The sequence below is a fragment of the Leishmania panamensis genome (assembly GCF_000755165.1).
Source record: "Leishmania panamensis strain MHOM/PA/94/PSC-1 chromosome 26 sequence".
Taxonomy (NCBI): Eukaryota; Euglenozoa; class Kinetoplastea; order Trypanosomatida; family Trypanosomatidae; genus Leishmania; species Leishmania panamensis.
The window spans coordinates 743,231-765,239 of record NC_025872.1 but is presented as its reverse complement, the minus strand read 5'-3'; the positions used below and the strand labels follow the sequence as shown (position 1 = coordinate 765,239).

Sequence of the window (22,009 nt, the reverse complement as noted above, 5' to 3'; positions counted from 1 at the left end):
CAAAGCCGAAAAAAGGGGGGAAGAGGAGAGAAGAGTCGCAGGGCGACGAGGCGGAAGAGGTCCACGTTATCCACACATCCGCAAACGAGGGAAAACAGACAAGCACCATCGTCATTTGCATGCAGTACAGAACACTGAAAGGGAAACAAATAAGAAAACGCACTCAGGAGCGAAGATCTACACATACTCGCTGCGACAGGCAGGTAGGCAGTGCCACATATGTACACTCGGGAAACGCGGAGGCGAAGAGACGAGGATCTGCTCTGGAGAAGAGTTCGGCTAGCCCCTGAAGACGAAGAGAAGCAGTTAGTGCTGGGGAAGCTACAGACACACAGAGACACGCACTTGTATCTCCTATCTCCCCTCCCCTCATCTTGTTTACCTATGTTTGCCTTCCCCCTCGCCTCCACGAGACTGCCCTCGATTGCCCCTCTCAGTCCTCTCTAAGGCTTCCACTTATGCGGCTGTTGCGACAGCGTCTCCTCTCGTTTCCGCACGATGTCGTACAGCCCGCTATCACGCCAGTCCTCAATAAAGTACGTAATAATGAGCCCCAGGGGAACCGGCGGTCGTAACTCCTCGCCTTCGGAGTCGCCCGAGAGCATTTCTTCGATAGTGTGAAGGTTCACATCCGATACCATGGCGAGAGGTGGCAAACTTGGTGGTCGCTCCGGTGCGCGAGACCATGCCTTCTGCAAAGCCGCATAGTAATCGATTCCCACAGGAACACTGTCTATCATTATCGGCGCCCCTTCGATGAGGCGCGACAGCGCTGCCACGTTCATCGCAGTGGTGTCACCGCTGCCGTCACTCGGTGGCAGCGCAAAGGCAACACCGCTGCTTCGATGGAAAGGAAAGGGTGCGTGATCGCACTTGAGAGGGACCAGTCCCTGTGCACGGCGCTCGTCATCTGGATCAACCTCGGAGAGCGAGGAGGAGCTGTGCGGGGAGACGTCAATGCAACGCAATCCAGCGACAGCAGCCTTTGCCAATAGCTCATCTGCCGTCGTCGCCGACTGTTGCTCCTGTTGCAGCAGCTGTGCCTGCCGCGCCCGCTCGCCCTCTGCCCACTCGATCACGAGGACAGACTCGGCGTGCGAGAGCCACGAGATGGTTTGGTCGCGTGCCGCGCTGATGTCGATGGGGGTTGGCGTACACCCCCATGGCTCATCGGGCACGCGAGCAGCAGAAAACTGAATGCCCGTCGTTGTTACTTGCGGAAGAGTATAAGGAAGTGGTCCGCTAGGGCACCACAAAATGTGAGTGGCCGTGTGTGTATGTCCGGGATGTCAGGCGCCGCCAGAGAGAGAGAGAAAAAGAGAGAGACACGCGCAGCTATAGAAACACGCACACATAAAAACACAAGTGCCTCTGCACGCGAGTGGATATGGGTGAAGCGCACGCGGTCGGGTACAGGGTAGTTCTCAGGCAGAAGAGAAAAACGAGTGACAGAGGTAAGAGAGAAAGAGGTGTCGACACAAGAGAGCAGCGGCAAAACATCAAACTGAATGGGAGCCACGAAGGGAACGGAGCCAACAGAAGGCCGCGAGAAAATACATCTCCTCACCAGCTAGCACAGAAACAATACATTTCGTCTCCACGCGTCCATTCGCTGCCATTACAGCACACGAGTTCAGACGCCCCGCACCACCACCGCCACCCCCCCCGGCCTGCCACAGGCCCCATCCGCGCGGTGCAAAGCAGCCGTACGCACGCGTCGCAGCAATGCGCCGACCCCAGTCATCCGAGCACGGCCACCGCCTCCAAGTCCACCCACCTCAGCCCCGCAGCCCGCCCCGCACACCCGTGAGCAGCGAGGGCAGCGCGCAATGCACCCGACGCACACTGACGCCCGCGCCCATCGTACGAGTTGCACAGACGTGCTCACGGTCGCAGGTCGCTCTGACGCGACGCCATCCACGACCTGGCCGCCGGCATCAGCAGCGATGCATCGCTCCGACTTCCCTGTGCCGTAGGTGCGTGAGACTTTGCCGCTACCAGAGCCATTTCGGCGCTGGCAGGGCGAGAGAGGCTGCTCGGCTTCCCCACGCAGACTGGGAGGGCTGGACCCAGGGCACCACACACCGAGGTGGCCGTCCGTCATCAGGTACATGCAAACGCTATTAGAGGGGGAAAAAGGAAAGGACACGATCAGAGAAAAGTGGGGGTCCAGCGCCCGAGGACAACGATGATATGGCGTATGCGAAGACGCCTCCGTGCCAAGTCCTCTCTATGGGTGTGCCGGTATGACCTCAGGAATAAAAAAGGGGGCCACGAAGAGGGGGGTCAGTGCCTACTGCAAGCACGCGCAAAAAAAAGAGAAATAACAACAGATTTTCCTGCGTCTGCCTCTCACGTGCTTGTGCTAGTCTACCTTTCCTCCATGACGACTCACTCACCAAAACACACGCACATGCAAACACTCACGAGTCGGCAATAGGGTGCACACAAACGCCCACGTGAACGCACACGTCTCTGCGTGACGGGGGGTTCCAGGCAGACACACACGCGCACGCGTAGAACACCACGAGGGAAAAAGAGAGGGAAAGGCAGCGAGGAAGAACAGCGAAGTATCGAACGGTGCTGATTTCGTCGATACGTCTCCATCCAGCACGTAGAGGAGAAGCGTACACGCACGGGGGGGGGGGGGCAGATGTCTCTCCTCGGTTACACATAGAAGGCGAGCACTTAACCGAAAAGCATACAGCAAGGCCAAGACACGAACGTCGCCGCGGAGTGAGACGTGGAGGATACCCACCGCACTAGGCAGAGCACAACGTGCTTCAACGCAGCAGTGGGAGAACGGGGCGCGAAGCGCGGTAACCTACAATGGCTAGGTGCCCCTCCTCCCAGGTGGACTCCTCTGGTGTCAGTGGGCATTTTCTCGACTGTCCCTTTAGCTGCATTGATATCGCCTACTTCATGCTGTGGTGCTCTGTATCCCTCACCCGCCCACATCACGTTCCATCCTCTGGGTAGGAAAGAGACGCGCTGTCTGCCACACGTGTCCTACACACAAAGAGAGGATTCGCCCGAAAAGGCGGGGAAGTAGGCCCTAAGCGGCAGCCATCCTTTTCGCTGCTCGCACAGATGTCCTCCCGGTGTGGTGTGAATGCCGCCCTGCGTGACGACATAGCAAGAGAACCCGAGGAGGGATGGTGCAAAGCTCCGTGGCCATCCACAAGGCACCAGAGACGCCCAGCAAGAGAGAGAGAGAGAGCAAAATATTTTTACATCTCCACCTATAGAGAAGAATGAGACACACACACGCACACGCACACGCACACAGAGAGAGAGAGAGGGGGGGTACATGGGTGCGTGCAGGCCGCGTCACCGGAAATGCATTTGAAAGAAGGAAACGTGAAGACAGAAAAAGATGCTGCCAACCAATAAACTCTCAAGTCAATAGAGAACATGTCAAACAGCGCGCGTGCCCATCAGTATCGGCAACCGGGAGAACACTAGCAGAGCAGCACACGCGACAACAATCAGTTACGTGAAAGAGAGGAGATAAGGAGAGCTAGAAGAGGAAGCACGCACCGCGTACACAGGAAAGAAAAGAGAGAGATACGATACAAACAAGCCACTTGGCGGATCATCCGCTGCTTCGATGACGCTATTCAGACTTGTCTCTGCCCCATTTCTCTTCTCCTCCCTCTTCACCACACTTGATCCAAGCTGCGCGTCTTTCTCTGCCATCTAACACTGTCATCACCATCAGTACTGTAAAACAGGACTACACAGCGGCCCATCCATCGGGGCGACACACACACACACAAGACAAAACGAAGCATGGCAACTCCGAAACAAAGAAACGCGGTGGGTCGGTTCCCAAATTTTTTGGGTGTTTCGCTCTCTTCCCTGTTTGCTCCAGCGTCATCACCGCGTAACACACACACACAAGCAGGCACCCTACATGAATGCCGGAGAAGAGCAACGTGAGCCAACGAAAGGGGGGAAGCCAATCAAAGACGTGTACAACACGTGTGCGACGTCAGCGCGCTTGGCTGTGCTGCGCCGCTTCAAAGAGCCCCTCCGATCGCCACTGCGGTACAAATAAGGCGATCATGTGCCCCAGCGGTACCGGTGGTTGCAGAACGTCGCCACTCACCTCGGAAACCGCCTCGAGAATGACGGAGTCGCTGAGGTCCTCCTCGTCCGCCGTCGGTGGCAGCAAGGGCTGTTCTACGGCCAGCCACCGCGACTGCAAAACACGGAAGTAGTCAATGCCAACCGGCAGTGTTGACACAACCAGCGACGGCGCACCCTCGGAAGAGACACTCAGCGGATGCGGCGTTGCCTGAGGACTCTTCGGGCTGGACATCGTCTTTGGTGAGACGTTAGCGCATGATGGCTTTGGGTGTGACCACGTGGTCGGGACGCGTAAGGACATCCCGGTGCTGCGCCCCGTAGTCACGGTCACTGAGTCGCAGCCCAGCGCCAGCCCTGTGGAAGACTGCAGATGTGCCGGCAACAACGATCCAGACAGCGGCAGGCATGTGGACGACGAGGTCAGCCCCAGTGTATTGGAGGCTGTAGTGCTCACACCACTTTGTGGCGTTGTTACCGCACATGACATCTTTGAGTCGTCGGTTACCGCCTCACCTCCCTGCCACACCCCAAATGGGCCGCTACTAGAAGCAGCAACGTTTTGCAGACTACGGTTCCACTCTGTAATGAGAACCGCCTCGGTGTCCAACATCCACGTCAGCGACGGATCCAGCGAGCTGCTCGATAGGATCGGCGACGCTGCGCACTGAACCGGTGACGGCGGGATGTATTCGGGGGCTTCTCCATAAGAGGGGCCCAACCGAGCCGGGTGCACGTTGAGAGGAGGAGGGTGGTAGTCGGCACCCGCCTGAGCATGGGGCGCAGCACTGCGCCTCCCCTCACGACGGCGGGCGTGAGCCGAGGAGTTGGAGTGCTTGCTAGACTCGCCGCCCATGTTAAGTTCTTCTGCGTCAAAACCTCACTCTGTCGTTCTTTTCGTCTGTGCTGCTTCGTCTCCTGCCGCCTTTGAAGAGTGGCGGAAGGAGAGGGGGTTGGGGGGAGTGTGGCGCTCCCTTTCGCGTTCTCGTCTTCTGCCTCCTCCAAGAGCAAAGGCTTGTTCGTCAACAGTATCGGCTGAGGCGTCTGCGAGGATAGAGGAGGGGTGAGGATATCACGTGGCGTGCAAGGGGAGTAGCTTCCGCAAGCAAATCATAAGAGAAACAAAGAGTAAAACCCAGCTAAGAGACACAAGCAACAGCTCCAGCGCTACACAGTGAAAAGAGGGGAGAGAGCGTCAGAGAGCAAGAGAAGGAGAGGCAAAGATGGGGAAGGAAAAGGAGGTACACACACGCGCGCGCACTTGGTTTCTCAGGGGCTCAGGGGTGGAGATGTGGTGCGGTGATGGTGGTAGTGGCGCAGGGAGACGTGGCGCTGAGGCGACGCTACTTGGTGACCCAAACTCCGCGAGCACGAAAACGCAAAATGAAAAAGAAAAAACTGAAATCCAAAGCGGGCGGGAGGGGGGCGCAAAATAATGATGATGATGATGGTGAAGCCAAAATTTTGAGCTGAGGCTTTACGTGCTGCGTGCCCAAAAGAGGGGTGAATGAAGATGAAAGGAAGAGAGAGGAGGAGGGAGGGGGGCAGGGGCATCCAAGAAGACTCGGGAAAACGAAAGAGGCGGATGCCGATATAACGCTTTGGCGGCCCCGCGACGCACGCCGTGGCAACTCGCCTCCTGCCCTGCTTAGTGTATATAGGCAAGCTTATTCTGATTTTCTGCTTTCTTTTGCCCTGTGTGTTGCTCTCTCCGAAGGCTATGATGTGCGTCTGGTGGCACCGTACACGCACGCACACACACACAATTTGGAATGGAGGATGTGTAGGAAAGTGGGGGGGGGGCACTCGGATACACAGAATGAAGCCCGTGCAGAAACGATTGCGCTTATTATAACTCTGTCGATTAGTCTTCGAAAAATGTGTGTGGGGGGGGGGGGCAGGGGGTGTGTGCCTACTCGAGGTGAGGTCGCCGAAATAAAAGCAAAAAGAGGGTCAATCAGCGACACAAGAGTAGAGCAGGAGAGGGGGCGGGGGCGGCGGTTAGAGGAAAAAGGATGAATAAAAGAGGAGCAGAGGGAAGGGGAGGGGAGGAGAGGTGCTGGTAAATCTCACTCTTGAGAGGTGAGTTCGCTGTTGTGCTCTTGTATGTATTCGAATATCGATGCGTAGATGGGTTGAGTCGGGCAGCGTACGCGCCTGCAGACTTGTGCGTTCGCTTGTGTGTGTGTGTGTAGGGGGGGGATGGGAGAAGGGAGGGGCGCTTTGCACCTCTGTGGGGTTGAGCTGATCTGTCTCTTTGCGTGCGTGTCTCCCTTGATGACGTTGCTCCTGGGTGGGAAAAATGTTGGGAAGGGAGACGACACGCAAACCAAAACAATGCCTCAGAAGAGAACAGGAAGAGGGAGAGAGTGGGGGGAAGAGCTGAGATGAAACTAAAGGGGGTAAATCAGCCAGATATTATGATAGAAGTGAAGAGAAGGGTCACCGCCAGACCTCGAAAAGCGAGAGGAAGAAAACGAGCAGCAATGAAGAGACGCAAAATCGCAGACAAGCGGTGCCATACAGGCAGACACCTGAAGAGGCGACAGCAACCGCAGACAAAGAGTCAAGGAGCGGAGAGCGTGTCAGAGAGAGCGAGCGAGCGGCTCACGTAGACGGGCAAACACAAACTAAACTACAGCGAGGCGGGGAATTCGATGTTGATATGAAATGGGATGTGGAAAGCGGAGGAGGAGGAGGAGGAGGGCTGTGAGAGTGTGAAGTGCGCTGGTGCAACAACAGAGGAGGAGGATAAAGGGAGAACAAAACTATGGCTTCTTTAGCACTCACGTGCCTATCTGTATGTCTGTACGCAGCGGACGCCAGAGAACGCAGAATACGCAAAGATCCAGGGGAGACGGGAAAGAAGGTACGACATTCAAAGACAGCGGAGAACATCTCTGGGAAGCGGAAAGCAAAGTGAGCAACGATAAGAGGCAACAAGAGAGGGACACTTCCCATCGCCAGCGACCCCCCCGCCCGCCCGGTCACTGTCCCGCCCACTTGCTCGTAGGCAAGCAGGCGGTGTGTGGGCGCACATCTGCGTGCAACGAAGGAAGCCCCAAGAGCTGGTCGAGGAGTCGGCGGGGAGGGAGGCAGGGAGGAGTGACAGAGAGGGACAACGTACTCCGCCACCTGCCACTCGCTTTTGGCCTCCTTAGCCTCTGTGGCTCTTCGACTCTTTGGTGCGGCATGCCTTCTACCCGTCAGCATCCCTCTCCTCTTCGATGATCTCCAGTCATTCACGTCGTCTCACAAGGGGTAGGGAAAAAGGAGTAGCACCTGCTTTAAACCGCTGGTCACCTGCGTTGCCCACCTCCACCCTTAAGAAATGAAAATAACCAACGCACACACGAGCACACGCACAAGCACACGTTAAGCACGCGAGAAAACGACTCCAACGTTAGCTACACGCGCGCAGCGGCCAAAACAAAAAGGAGAAGAGAGGGAGGAGAGTACTGTTCGTCTCCACGCGTCCATTCGCTGCCATTACAGCACACGAGTTCAGACGCCCCGCACCACCACCGCCACCCCCCCCGGCCTGCCACAGGCCCCATCCGCGCGGTGCAAAGCAGCCGTACGCACGCGTCGCAGCAATGCGCCGACCCCAGTCATCCGAGCACGGCCACCGCCTCCAAGTCCACCCACCTCAGCCCCGCAGCCCGCCCCGCACACCCGTGAGCAGCGAGGGCAGCGCGCAATGCACCCGACGCACACTGACGCCCGCGCCCATCGTACGAGTTGCACAGACGTGCTCACGGTCGCAGGTCGCTCTGACGCGACGCCATCCACGACCTGGCCGCCGGCATCAGCAGCGATGCATCGCTCCGACTTCCCTGTGCCGTAGGTGCGTGAGACTTTGCCGCTACCAGAGCCATTTCGGCGCTGGCAGGGCGAGAGAGGCTGCTCGGCTTCCCCACGCAGACTGGGAGGGCTGGACCCAGGGCACCACACACCGAGGTGGCCGTCCGTCATCAGGGCAGGGGAGAGTAAGATACAAGGAGACTTAAGAGTGATTAAAATGCTGCTTAGTGGGCATCGTCATCTCTTTTGTAGATTCCTTCCACCAGCACCACCACTGCCTGCCATCTCGCATGAAACAGAGTGTTCACGTGCTTCTCTCCGTGTGCGCGAGCACATGAGTGAACGCACGTTTATAGACTTGTCTCTCCTGGCTAAACACCGGCCGACGACGACGTGTTCGCCGTTGGATACCGCCGCAGGAGCTTCTTGTTAAGCAGCTCCAGCAAAATGACCTCGCGCAGTCGGGTGACGTCAGATTGAGTAAAACTCACCGCCACACCCTGGGCTACGCACCATGCCACCTGGCACACAAAGACACCGCAGTCATTGCTGTTAGCCTGCTGAGGGATGTGGTCGAACCCACCAGTGAACCACTCCACCTCCCTGTCGCTCAGCTGCTCGGCAGGAAGTGTTGTCGCAGCTGTCTTCGAGAGAGGCGGCGGTAGTGACACTGTCGCAGCACTCGCGCTGCGAATTACACCTGCGCCCCAGGCTCCTCCGCCGGAATCACTGGCTCTCTGCAGCTTCCTCTGCCCCGCTTGTTCCGCGAACAGCTCCTCTTGATGGCGCATCCGCTTCGCCGCACGGTGCAGATGGTCCAGTGAGCCGTACGGCTGCAGGGAGTCGAGAGGTGAGACGACAGTGGAGTGCCCCTCCATCACCAAGGCATCGGTAAAAGGCACGTACGGAGCGGCCACCACGCACGCTGAGGCCCAAGGCGATGGTTGTAGTACTCCAGAAGACGGTGAGTATCGTGCATCGGTGGTGGCCGTCGCAGCGGTCGTGTCTTCAGTGCGTATGAATCCAAAATGTCGCTGACACTCACACCACGCGTGCGAGAGATGCGCCAGTATCACAGCACCACGCTGGCGCGCTCTTTCGGATCGGCTCATGGAGTCATACATGACCCACCGGTTGTCTGCGCAGTGAAAGACCGCCAATGCCCAATGCTGCCCTTCGATATTCACCGGCACTAGCACCACACGCACGCTACGCGGATCGGAGGAAGTGTATGGCTCCAGTAAATGCTTGCGATTCCGCAGCCAGCGAAAAATGGCGCTGCTAGAGTCAAGCTGCGGCAGACGTGGTGGAAGGCCGCTAAAGCCGCCCAAGCGCTGTCGAAATTCTGACTCCACCTTCGTGTAGAAGTGCGTGCCTAGTGATGCAATACGGTGACGGCACTGGGCCGCGGAAAAAGATGCGGTGGCCGCGCCTTCGGCCTCCAGGCACAGCAGCTGCAAGTAATTGTTGACGACCTGGTCGTTCAACCACGATTGAGGGCTCAAGGAAGCGAGCTGCCTGTAGCTAATCTCGTAGCCCTCAGTGTCAAACTTCACGGCAATGGCATTGCTCGAGCCGCGTGCGTAGACGGATGCGAGTGCTTGCCGATCAACGTCATCCAGATGCAGGTGCTCGAGCGACACCGGTACACCACTACGGATGTGTTGAGTCACACCAGTGCAGACGAGTGGCTGCAGTGTTGTCGCTGAGTACGCAGCAGAGTCGCGATCCTCCGCTGTCCTCTGCCGCTCCCTTGAGCGCGGCTGCGTGAGCTCCAGCATAAGCTGCCGCTCAATCCACTGAGTCAGCGCACGATCTGCCGCGCTGCAGGTCACGTCGATGGCGTTCTCCACATCACGCTGCACGAGGCAAGTGCATACCTCGCTCATGATGGACTCGTACACCGCTCGCACTGCGAGATCGTGCTGAGTGTGCGTGGTGTCCGTCAGCAGACTGTGAAACGCATCCACTCCGGCCTCCTTCTCTACCGCGTGCTTACAGCACCACCCATCGCACGTGCGCGACTCTGTACCATGGGCTTCCCGTGCGCTGCCGTGATACGATCGGCGGTGCTGCCCAGCTGAGATGATCGACGAGGCGTGCGCCCGGGATGGTGACCACGTGGGGAGTGCAGAGTTCGCCACTTTGGTTACTGAAGGGTGCGACGGTACTGCTACCGCATTCTGCTCCTGGCCAACCATCATCGGAGGTGCACGGTCCACGCCCTGGGGGCTGTTGGCCCTGTGAGCATGAATGCCATTCCCGGCTCCTGCGGGCGACCTTTCGCGGAGTAGTGTGAGCATCGCCAGGCTCTCAGTGAGGCGCGAGAGATCGTCGGCGTGCTGACGTGTTCGCTGAGCAGCCAGAGAAAGCACCGGCGCTTCATCAACAGATGACTGCACCTCCGACATCGTCTCCCGCTCCACCAGTCCTTCCTGCGCTGCGTTAGACGCTGCCGTCCCTGCCGCAATGGCCGCTCTCCGCTTCTCCAGTATATGTGCGCGAGTTGGCCTCTTCGCAGCAGCCGTAGCTCCGTCAGTTACCTCTCCATCTCTGAGTACTTCGTCACTGTCATCCCAGTCCCCCCACGTCTGTGGCAGCGCCGATTCCCACGGCGAAGGTGCGGCTTGAGCTGCGCATCGATGCAACTCGGACGCAGCTGAGAACGGTGTAGGCGTGGCGGACGAGTACCGTGCACCCAAGAATGCATCACGGTGCTCCGCATCCGCCGCCGTCGGCTTTGACCACGTACGCACACCACGCAGTGAGCACTTTGCTGCCTTCAGACGCTTCTGTCGGTGCAGCCAGCGTGCGAAGCGCATACGGGACTGTGCGAACAGGCGTGACACGTTTCGGAAAGAACTGTCCGCGTCGCCTGAAGATGCAGCCTCGCCACTATCTGAAAAGTGCATGCGGGAGGCGTGAATCCACGAGAGTATGAAGCTGCCCTTGTCCTCGTGCCAGCCCACCGAACCTGCCTCTTGTCTGTGACTGAGATCGTCCACAGCCTCAATACTTTGAATTGCTTCTCTGCCTTCACCACTCACGTTGCTACCCCGACTCGAGCACGTTGAAGAAACCGAGGAGATGCGCAGGTCTGCTTCACCGTCGATCAGCCGACCACTAACAGCAAGCTGCCGATGAAGGGCTCCGCTTCTGGCCCCTGCAGCGGTTTGCTGAAGCACACGCCTGCGAGGATGCGCCAGAACAGTTTCACCCTCCGTGCGAGACAGCGGCATGACAGGCGCCACCACACCAGTTGACACCGTCTCTGCCGTCATCTCAGCTCTCTCCGTTCCCGATGGCTGCTGGTCCTCTACCAAGCTGTCGTAGACTGGGTTGCCGTAGTCACCCCTGTGGGCACCACGTAGCTGAGCAGCGTCAGCCCGCCGCAGCAGCTCCAACCTAGTCGACTGCCCCCGGTCACTGGAGAGGGACAGCGAGTGAGAAATGCAGCCAAGTATGCTGTGGCCCGCTCGACCTATCCACGACAGAGACAACCCAGGCGGTGCAGCAGGCGCTGATGACACTAGTGCGGTCGCCATGTGACGGAGGTGCTGTGTCTCCGCGCCCGATACCGCAGCTGAGGAAACAGAAAGTGTCGTTGGGTACAGCCGCCTGCTCGCCTTGCTTTTCATTCGTTGCAACGCCCTTCTGCTCCGCCACCAGGCCTGCACAGCCCGCGCGAGGGCGGTACGTTGAACAGAACGTGTGAACTTCCCTCGAAGCCCACCATCTGCACCTCGGCTTCTGTGGCCGCTCGAGACACCGCCCATACTGCCACGCAATCCTACGTGAGTGATTCCCTCCTCCTCTATAGCATCTCCCTTGCGGCTCTGCGACTGCACACCACTGTGCCGGAGTGCGGCAGCGATGGGGGCACGACCGCCACCTTGTCGCCACTGCCTAAGGCGGTCCTCTTCGGCGCGGTAGCGACGCACGAGCGAGTCCATCACGAGGGCATACGGTGGCGGTGTCGACGAGTGCGTTGTCGTTTCCCCAGACTCTTGGGCAGATTCTAAGGATGCCGCTGCTGATGCCTGGAGCCTCCCGGCGTCAGCGCTGCGTGACGCCGCCATCCCCTCGCTCGATGGAGAAAGCAGATGAGAGTGTCGGCGGAGAAGATGCCCAGGGAGAGCGGCGCTGGGAGGCGGCCGGATTGTTGGGCTGCGTGTGGGTTTCCAGACGGTATTGGACCTCGATGGAACTGAGTCAGGTTGCGCTGCGGTAGCATGCGTTTGTATGTCTGCCGTTGCCAACGATGTCGAGGAGCTCAAGGACGCCTTGAATGATGGTAGCCCATCACCGACCGGGCCCTGAGGTGCGGGACGACGCTCCATGGCCGTATTGGTGGTTTCTGCGAAGAAGAGCGATGAAAACTTGTGGGACGCCTCCTCCGCGGAACGATGGTGGCGAGTTGACGGCTGTGAGATCATCCAACAGCGCACACATACCCGCACAGTATCTGAGTCCCTAAAATGCGCAGGCTGGTTACGAGAGTAACAGAGACTTTCCTCTTGTGTGTGTGTGTGGGGGGGGGGGGGGTGCATGAATTCAGTCGATGAAGTGGGGAAGGGCAAATGAAGAGTAGGGGATGGAGAGGAGAGCAAAACAGTAAGGCAGAGGAGAGAGAGAGAGGCGGGAGAGAAGAGGGTGCCGCTTGTGTGTCCCAAAGGGCGCCAATACCGTATGTGCTGTGGGTACGCCTGCGTGCCTGTCGATGCCTTATCTGCTGGCAAGGGAATCCGGCGACGTGCTTCTGCCAGCACAGCCAAGAACGAAAATGCAAGAGCAAAAATGTATGCAAACAAAGATTACGCCAGAGAGAAGCGAGGGGCCACAAACAAGACAGCGAGAGAGAAAAGAGAGGAGTGGAGTGCGGGGGAAGAGGGGGGGTGTCCCTGTTTCTCATAAAAGGGGGGGAGGCAGAGGAAGAGCAGCAATGCGGCGACGAGCTGGTGCGATGTAACACAAACGCAGAGACAGACAGACAGACAGACAGAGAGGAAGAAAAAAGAGGTGAGGACTCATAGAACAACAACGCGCAGTCGGCAAGTGGGGCGGGGCTGGAGGAGGGAATAAAGCGCCATACAAACAGGGAAAGAGGGAAAGGAGGAGGGCTTGAGGAAAGCAGAGAGGCAAACAACAGCCAACATCAACAGGAGCACGTCAGCAGGAAGAAACGCACACTCACACGTACACACACCCGCACATCAATCCGTCGAGCAACGGAAGGGAAAGGTGTGAGGCGGCGGAAGAACAACACAAGTGCACCCTTCCTCGCTTCCCTACACAAGCACACACCACCACTACCACAAGGCTTTCCGCCAACCTCTGCACATCTGTGAGCGTGTGCGCTCTCACTTCTCATTCAGCACCGGAAGGCCGGCCACCTTCGCTGCTACGTCGAAGCCGACCGAGGTGGTCCATGGCGCTTCGGGCAGCTGTGTTGTCTTCCCCTCGGCCGCCACCGCCGACGGTGCCGCGATCCAGTCACCCAGCATGAAGTAACGAGACCGCAGCAGCTCCGCAGCGGTGGGGCGCTTCGTGGGATCAGGTTGCAAGCACCACCGGAGGATTTTCTTGCACTCATCGGAGAGATGAGGCGGAAGGTGCATCACAATCGGTCCGGTGCGTGGCGACACGGAATCTTGCTGACCTTGATCTCTGCTAACGGAGGTTTTGTTCTGAGGCAACGCCTTGATTTGGTCCTGGTACCACTTATCGAGGTTTTCCGCCAGGAGAGCGTCATACGCCTCCTTGTCGTGAGGCGTCACAGGCTTGGGCAGATGCGTTGGCAGGCAGTCTTTCATAATGGCACCGTCGTCCGAAACAAGCTCGATAAAGGTCATGGCGAAGGCGTAGATGTCGCTCGCGGGGGAGAATAGGCGGCTGTGCAGCACCTCAGGTGCTGCGTGTGTGGCAGTCACATACTTGTGCACCGGGACCTCCTCGAGCTTGTTAGAGTCAGCGAAGCACAAGGCGCGACGGACCAGTGAGGAGTGGTTGAGTTTCACAAGGGGTGTGCCGCCACGGTAACGACCAAGCGCACCGGCTGCGTTGGACGCCGTCGTCCCGGCGCTCAGGATCTGCGGCGCGAAAGACTGCCCTGTAGAGAAACTCCCAGACAACCCTGGAGCGGCAGAGATGGGTGGCCTATGCATCACTTGCTGCAGCTGCGGGCCCCCACGGAAAGCGCCATACGAGGTGGACGATGGGAGGAGGATGGGGAGGCGACCGCGTAAGTCGGGCAGCGGCGTTTCGATCGGCTTCACGACGTAGCAATCTGGCGACAAGATTGCAATGCCACCGAGACTTGTGTGCTGTAGCGGCAACACCCGCATCGGCAACGCCTCGCGCAGCTCCTCTGGTAACATCGTTGATACAACCATCTCGGCGTCCGTCTGGGCACCGACTCCATCATGCGGGGAAGGAAAGGGCAAGTTTTGATCTTCGTCGAGGCACATGAACTCAAACGTGTCCATGAGGCGGCAGTAGGTCCCATGCAAGTGGGAGTGTTGAGTGTCGTCGCCGTCCACCTCAGATGACGCAGTGGCACGCTCATTATTGGCGCTCCGTTGCTTCACCTGCGGGCGGGCGCCGCGGCCGGCAAGAAAGTAGTTCCGCCCCCTACGTGCATTCGGCGTACGATCGGAGAACACCTGGTTTTTGCGAAAGCTACCCCCCGCGGATACTATCCGCGACGATGACCCAAACAAGCTGGCCTCGGGCGGAGTTGAGCAGAAAGGGGCGCGGCTGTGACCCTCATTAGTGCGCCCCCCGTTCGCTACTGGACCCTTTTTGCCGTTCCGCTGTTCGTAGGGCTTTACGGCCACCCTATCTAGCTTGCCTGAGGTGTTGTTGTTTCGAGCGGGGGAGGCGCCGGTCGTGGAGGTCACCGGTGGACGCCTGCCGTCCTGCATCAGGAACGAGATCATCTGGGTGAAGCGGGTCTCGACACCGACTGCGCTGGTACCGGGCTGAGCCACAAATGGTCTGCTCCACTGCTCACCCGAACCGCCGTGGTAGTCCCCCGGCGGCGGTGGCCCGGTGCCGTTGATCGGCTCATTACACAAGGTCTTTTGCTTAAGGCCGGCGCCCTCGACCGGCGGCGATGGGTCCAGTGACATCAGTGCTTTGCTCAGCTCCGACTGCGTCACTCTCGTCAAGTCACCCGTCGGTACGTCGGAAATGTAGGCAGGAAAGTAGGTGTAGTAGACGCGCTGAATCGGCTTGTGGAGGAAGACTGCATTGGCGCACAGATCGTACTGCATCTCATCCCTCTCGTGCAGCTGCAGAAGCGCCAGAAGAACGTCTCGCATGTAGGCGCGCGCGGTTAGCTCATGCAGCCGCCGTTGCCCAAAGCGCTTCTGCATCTCATTCATCTGGAACCCACGCAGAGTGCCATGTTTGGCGTACTCGAGGTACAGGCGCAGTTTGTAAGGTGTGCCACTGGTCGCCATGAGTGGCAGCGGGTTCGCTTTGAAGTTCGAGTGTTGGTTCGCCGAGTTAGCAACGAGGAGCATGTCGCTGCGAGCAAGGCGCTTCCGATTATCAACCGAATGACTAGCGGCGCCTGTGACAGAACTATTGAAAGTGAAAAGCCCGTCAGTCGCCGCGCCACCACTGCCGTAAGCGTGTTCCCGTCCGGGAAAGAAATGGTAGGATGCCTCTAGCACGGGCATGGAGACGCCCTCAGGAAAAACGTACTCCAGCTGGTAGCAGCGAACGATGCGCAGGCAGTAAGTCGACAGCCGCGTCCACCGTCGTACCTCGAGGCAGATCTGCTGGAGCACAGGTCTTGTGGCGAACCTGGTGCCCAGAGTAATCTCTTTCATTGCTATAATGTAGTGCGACACAGCTGTGCATGCCGGAGAAGCCGTTGATGCCGCAGCGGGTGCGGAAACAGGTTCGGCGATAGTGTTGGTGCCATGCGCGGAGCTGGCATCGACAGTGTTGGAGTGGAGACCTTTCACTGAGGAAACTTCCCCTGAAACTCTAATAGGGTAGCGACTGCGGCCGCCAGTGCCGCCGCTATTGTCTTTCCGTGCCGGCGTATACCGCGGCACTGTCGCGTTCACTGCCGCTTCAGAGGTCCCAGTAAAAACAGAGAGGCGCGCCAGATAGACCGTGCTATACATGCCCATCGCGACAGCCGTGTCGACGTCTAGCGGTTGGCACTGATAAACGGTGAGCGTCCGCACTGACGGACTGACGCACGAGGCACCGGGATGGGCCACCGCGTCGGGATTCCCGCCGCGCTGAAGCCCCCTGCCATTCTCGGCTTTTATCCATGAGAAACCGCCCTTTCTCTTGAGTGTGGAATTCACTGCGAGTTGAGCGTCGTCAGTCACAGAGGGCAGAATGCCCTGCGCCACCGCAACACGGCGCACCTCCATCACATACTCGTGGTAGCCCTTGGCCGTCGTCTCATCAGGGCGGTACGGCGGAATGCCGCCACGGGCCGGCTTGGCGTTGTTCTTTTCTTTTGCACCACCACCGCCACTATTGACGCCTACGACGTTGGGTTTATCGGCCACCCTATCCCTATTTCCACTCGGTAGTGGCTCATTCTGTTGGACGTTGACACCGCCGCCTTCGGGGCGATACAGTGGTCCATATCGGGCTTTGGAGCTGTAACACCCCATTATGCTTCAGTTTTCTGCCGCGTGCAACTATCTCCTTCCCGTGACTAGGCGAGAAGGCGAACACGCAAAGGCGAGAACGAGAGGAGTGAGTGAGCGGACGAGAGCGAAAGCACGAAAAAGAGGCGGAGAAGGAAAAGGGGGGGCGAGTAAAGAAAACGATCAGGTAAGACGCACACACATACACACACTCACACCTGCACGTGCACATCCACTAGCGAAGACAGACGGACAGACACACAGCAAGGGAAGCACCGTGCCGAGGTCCAATATGTAGCTTCCTCTCTCGCCCGCGCTCCTTTTTCAGATGTTGTTGTTGTTGTATGATCCCCTTAGCCGGCGCCACATTCCTCTAGCGCCAGGACGTGTACCTTCAATCACACCACTCAGTGCGTGTCGTCGCTGAGCCTGTAGATATGTGGGTAACCACAAACTGCACGCACACACGGACACGCAGACAAAGATGAAGACAGCGAGGAGAAAACCAACGGAGAATGGAAAGTGACCCCCCTCACACACACACACACACACACACACACACACACAACGAAGCAAGAAAAAAAAAAAACAAGAGCGTGAGCGAGGAAATAGCTCAAGGTAAAAGAAGAACGTCACAGAACGCTGCGGTGCACGGCGAGAGAGCACACACACATAGAGAGAGAGGGGGGAGACGGAGGGTGAAGAAAGCGCTGAAGCCCAGCTGTGTTTTTGGTTTTTTTTTTTCGATCTCCAGATTTATTCTGTTTCAGCACTACTACTGCTTCTTCGTTGGGGGATGGGAGTAGTGGAAAAAGGCTAGGCGGAGAGGGTCAGGCCGGAGCAGCAGCTCTGGCGCTATCAGCCAACCTCAGCCGCAACAGCACGCTATGTATTACCTAACTAATGCACAGACACATACACAATTCACAAGCACCAACTCTTGCCTTCCCTGTGAGTGCGTTCTCGATTTTTCGCTTTGCTTACGTTGCCCCTCGAGTGAGTAATCGATAATCAGCGCACGGAGAGAACAAAAGACGCAGAGCAGCGAGACAAAAAAAAGGGAGGGGAAGTGAAGCACAAACTTTAGCTCGGATACATGAGGTATGCACTCCTGGGTGCGTTAATAGGCCTCTATGTATGTGTGAGCGCGTTGCTTAGTACGGCGCTGCCTCACGTGGGTATATATATATATGGGGGGGGGGGGTATGGAAATCTCGATCTCTAACAAAGGCCCCTTCTTCAGCGCGTAGATGAGAGAAGCAGTGCAGTGGGGGAGGAGGAGCAGCCGTCACAGATGTGGTGTGCAGGCAAAGGAAAACACACACAGACGCACACACCAGCATACCCAACACGTGTACCGAACAGCGCTTCACACTCAGAAAAGCAACCGAAAATCTACGAAAACAAGTAGCAACTGACACGCGTAAGGAGATTAAGTGAGCAACGAAAGAAAAGAGAGAGAGCGACACAGCAGCAGGCAGCACGCTTTATCAGTGCTCGGCGCTAAACGCTCAGGGGTGTCTTCCCTCCCAGTACGGTTCTCTTTATGGACTATCCCAAACCCCCAAACGCAGTGTCCGGCAGCGTCCCCCCTTTGATCGTACGACGGTGAGCAGAAGGCGTACCCTCACGGGCACCCAGACACACAGCGAGCTATTAGTTCGCCTCCGATACTATGTCGTTACTTTCACTCTGTAGAGGAGGCAAAAGCTGCAGGTAGGGCCGAAGAGGGGCCTGGCGCTGAGAGCAGCTGGTGCGTAAGATGGAGAGCGAGTAGAGAGAGCAATGGGGTGAGGAGCGGGGAGATAGAAGGCTACAATGCGAAACGGCAGCGTCTCCTCCGAAGACCTTCTTGTCTGGCCCAATTTACAATTAAGCCCCCTCAACTCAAATGAGGTGACACACAATCTCTCTCTGTCTGTCAATGTTTCCCTTCCTTTTCCCTGCTATCCTTCAGTGTGAACTTGACCGATACTTGCGGCACTCCTCACGCCGTCTGGTGTGTGTGTGTGGGTGGGTGGATGGGTGTGGGTGTGCCCTGCTGAGTGGGGTGATGGGGGAAAGGGGTGGAGATGAGGGTGGCTGCCAATGACACCAGCCCCAGCAATACTAGTGGCGGGTAGCGACACCCCTGGGAAGAGAGGCGGGTGAAACACAACGTGGTATGCACCGGGCCCGTGCAGAGGACAGAAGAGAGAGAGAGAGAAAGAGGTAGGGGGGCATACAGTGATAGTGAGGTGTGTGCGCAGGCAAAAGTGAAGGCGATGAGGCAGTGAGTAAGATACGTGTACATGTGAAGAAGTGTAAGAAGAGTGAGCGAAGAACAACAACAACAACACAGAGAGAAAGGAAAGTGGGGAGAGACAAGCGCTCTCAAAGGCGCGTGGGCGGAGGCGGGGGCCCTGATGGGGGGGGGGACGGAGTGAAGAGGCGGTTCACCTATCCTGTTAGACCGCCTATGATAAGTGCGGCGGTGGAATTACCTCGCAATGACGGACAAGCGCCCTGCGGCTTTTCTTTTCGCTTTTCTTTCTTGAGTGTTCCAGTGGATACGTACTGAAGAGCAGCGCGGACCGAGCAGAAGGGGGAGGGGCCTCCATCGCTAGAGGAGGAGGGGAGATAAAAGAAGAGAGAAAAAAAGGGCTAACGAGTTAAGGCGGTGGGCGAGAGCACAGAGCACCAATGCCACAGCGCAGTGCAGGCGCAAGAAAGCGATGAAAATAAAACCAGCGGCATCTGCGCGCGTCAGCAGGCTAGGTCACCCGCCTCGTTGTCGTTGTGTGCAGCCTGCCTGAGGGTCGCAGCTGCCATAGAACGGGCAACGGAAAGACGCGTCTCGATTGACTGCCATTCCTGACGCATCTGTAGCTCTATCTGACGCAACGAGCTCAGTTGCGCCGACGCTGCGAGCGGAGGCACCGAAGCGGAAACATTAGCTGCGGCACGATGGGCTGCAATAGTGTTAAGGTGGGCAACGTGAGTGCCACGTATAGCCAAGGTAGATGAATCCGCTCGCGCGACGGTGAGAAGTGTCGGTGTCCCTGGTGACGGCACCGCGGGAACTGCCTCAGCAGCAGGTAGTGGCAGCCTCTCGCCACACGCATCCTCGACGGAGTCCAGGAGAGAGTGGAACAAGCACCCGACACGCAATGCACGAGCGTAGACAAGAGACAGGTCTACGAGTGGAGTGCCTGATTGTGGCAACTCGGTGTTGAATGACAACGAAGCGAGTGACAACCACCACTGAACAAAAGTGTCACGGTCACGGAGTGCATCACCTACAGTTGGCCAAAGCACGGCGTCGGTGGCGCCGTCCGCTGCAGCGCCGGCGTCCGCGGAGTTGCTCATCAAGCAAATGCGACCTTCCCCTGCTGACGCCACACAAAGTTGAGGCCCCGTGGACTCGTCTACCTCAGCAGCCTTCACTTCGCTGCGTCGGCCCTGCCATCCATCGCTGTCGTCCTCATGACTGCTATTTCGCTTCTGGAATACAAGGCCAAACTGCGAGAGCAGGCAAGGCACGGCGTGGTAGACCGCCGCCAAAGCTTCTGCAATCTGCTCTTCACATGTGTGTTGGCACATGGAGAGGCCATCAGTGGTGCCTGCCAATACAGTGATTGACCTGCGCGGACCGCGACGTGCTACTTCCACATCGCCGATGCCACCATCCTCGATGGCGTCGTCCTCGGAGCAACCGCCTACGTCACCATCATAAGCAAGCTGAGGTAGAGGTGTCTTATAGCGCACAGGCTTGCCGGCACAGATCCCATTGCACAGCTTAGCCAGAGCGCAGAGCTGCATCGCGCAGCAGAGTAGTACACACACGTGGGAGGAGAGGAGGCCCACAGTGGGAGAGTCGGTGTCCTGGGGCAAAGGCGCTTGCGTAAGAGCAGTCGCGCCACAACGTCCATCGCCAGCAAAGTCATTGCGACCGCCGTGATATTCTGTTTCATGGCGATGTTCAGCATGACTGCAGAGCGGTAGCGTCGACTGCGCAGCAGACGGTGGCGGATGAAGTGCGGAGCATCGCCTCACAAGGTCGCTGAGGTTTTGCAGAAACACACCGCTGGGGTCGGACTGGCATAGTTGGTTCCCCGACTTCCGCATCGCGTCGCCGACATAGACACCGTCAGAGGCAAAGAGAACGTGAGGGGGTTCCGCAGACACCGAGTTGTTGACTACGTCGACACCACTGCTAGTCAAGCCTTCCATGATGACATGCCACACATGTCGGAGCGAGCGAGGGGTGCGCAGGAGCGGCTCTGGCAGCACTTCGGCCGGCAACGGTGTGCTGTAGCTCTGCTCGCAGGTCTGACGCTGCTCGTCGCCTAGGCCAGGTGTCTGCGACGCCATCTGAACGTACTGACGCCAAAGAGAGCACATGGAGGGATGGTTTCCTTCAGCGCTGCCAAACCCAACAGTCGCACCGCAGGGGCGCCCCTGCTGGCTCGGCGGCCCTGAAAGACACGTCACTTCTTCTGTGAAACAACAGCGCTGCACCGCTTGTCTCTCTCCCCCACCGTCGCTGCCAGAGAGAACTTGTTCGTTGGCGCCACACAACAGATCGCTTTGCCCTCTGCTCAACTCGTCCCCCGTGAGATCAAGGCACCACTGCGGGTACGGTTGACGGCGGCGAAGGTGCCCCTCCTTGCCCACCATCGGATCTGGTGCTCCTCCGTCCTTTTTTAGCTGAATTGTGCAGTGATGGGTTAGTACGTATTGAGGTCGATCCAGCGCCAACCGCCCACACAGCCGCGCCACCCGTCGATCCAGCGCGTCAAGCCGGCGAATCACCTGCTGAAAGAAGCCGCGCTGTACGACCGTATCGAACCACGGTTGCACCTCTCGAGCCCACGTCTGGGCAATCTGCAGCTTGGCGGCGTGCATCACGTGCTTAGAGCGGTAGTTGAAGCGCTGCTCCTCCAGCTGTTGCATCCGCGCCACCATAGCTGAGTAGAATCCAGCGCACATCGATGTCCGAGGAAGAGCAAGTACCGAGGGCATCAAGGGCGGTAGCTGTAGTGAGGGCAGTGGTGGCGGTGCTGATACTCGCCCTCCTGCAGCAGCGGCAACAGAGGCGGCCGCCGAGCTCGCAGTGGTAGGACTAATGATAATAGCCTCTTCGGCATCCTCGGCAGGGTTGTCCACACAGTGTAGAGCATTGTGGCGAGGAGAGTTGTTAGCTGAAATGACTGATTTGGCCGAGTGGCCACTAAGCAACTGCACAAGGGTTCCCTTGGCACCACGAGAAGAACAGGAAGGGATCAACGACACTGGTTCAGCAGGATACAGTTGCAGGAGGGGCGACACCGCACTCGCCAGCATGAGTCTGCCTTCATCTAGGGCGGCGCGATGAGTCGCCAAGCGAGCACGCGCGTCGCTGAGGCGCTGCAATGCATCGCGAATGCCGCGCTCCACGTTCTGCAACGCGCTTTCCATGGTGGCAAAAGAGATGCAGTCGACGAGGCGCGCAAAGGGCGATGGGAGGGGGC

At 58.1% G+C, this 22,009-nt stretch overlaps 5 protein-coding genes across 5 annotated transcripts, besides 2 other annotated features; all 5 read right to left on the bottom strand.

The window, feature by feature from the left end:
- Window positions 1-443: 443 nt before the first annotated feature.
- LPMP_262050 (hypothetical protein) lies at window positions 444-785 on the bottom strand (the record flags this gene model as incomplete). The annotated part of the gene is made up of 1 exon (XM_010701722.1): window positions 444-785. The coding sequence occupies one exon, from the start codon at window positions 783-785 to the stop codon at window positions 444-446; it is 342 nt and encodes a 113-aa protein (XP_010700024.1).
- Window positions 786-1,606: 821 nt separating this feature from the next.
- Window positions 1,607-2,108: a repeat region.
- A 1,886-nt stretch (window positions 2,109-3,994) lies between these two features.
- On the bottom strand, window positions 3,995-4,945 carry LPMP_262040 (hypothetical protein; the record flags this gene model as incomplete). Its single annotated transcript, XM_010701721.1, has 1 exon — window positions 3,995-4,945. The coding sequence occupies one exon, from the start codon at window positions 4,943-4,945 to the stop codon at window positions 3,995-3,997; it is 951 nt and encodes a 316-aa protein (XP_010700023.1).
- Window positions 4,946-7,566: 2,621 nt separating this feature from the next.
- Window positions 7,567-8,069: a repeat region.
- Window positions 8,070-8,264: 195 nt separating this feature from the next.
- LPMP_262030 (SUMO1/Ulp2, putative) lies at window positions 8,265-12,329 on the bottom strand (the record flags this gene model as incomplete). Its single annotated transcript, XM_010701720.1, has 1 exon — window positions 8,265-12,329. The coding sequence occupies one exon, from the start codon at window positions 12,327-12,329 to the stop codon at window positions 8,265-8,267; it is 4,065 nt and encodes a 1,354-aa protein (XP_010700022.1).
- A 924-nt stretch (window positions 12,330-13,253) lies between these two features.
- On the bottom strand, window positions 13,254-16,541 carry LPMP_262020 (hypothetical protein; the record flags this gene model as incomplete). Its single annotated transcript, XM_010701719.1, has 1 exon — window positions 13,254-16,541. The coding sequence occupies one exon, from the start codon at window positions 16,539-16,541 to the stop codon at window positions 13,254-13,256; it is 3,288 nt and encodes a 1,095-aa protein (XP_010700021.1).
- Window positions 16,542-19,262: 2,721 nt separating this feature from the next.
- LPMP_262010 (hypothetical protein) lies at window positions 19,263-21,956 on the bottom strand (the record flags this gene model as incomplete). Its single annotated transcript, XM_010701718.1, has 1 exon — window positions 19,263-21,956. One exon carries the CDS (start codon window positions 21,954-21,956, stop codon window positions 19,263-19,265), a length of 2,694 nt encoding a protein of 897 aa, XP_010700020.1.
- Window positions 21,957-22,009: the final 53 nt, after the last annotated feature.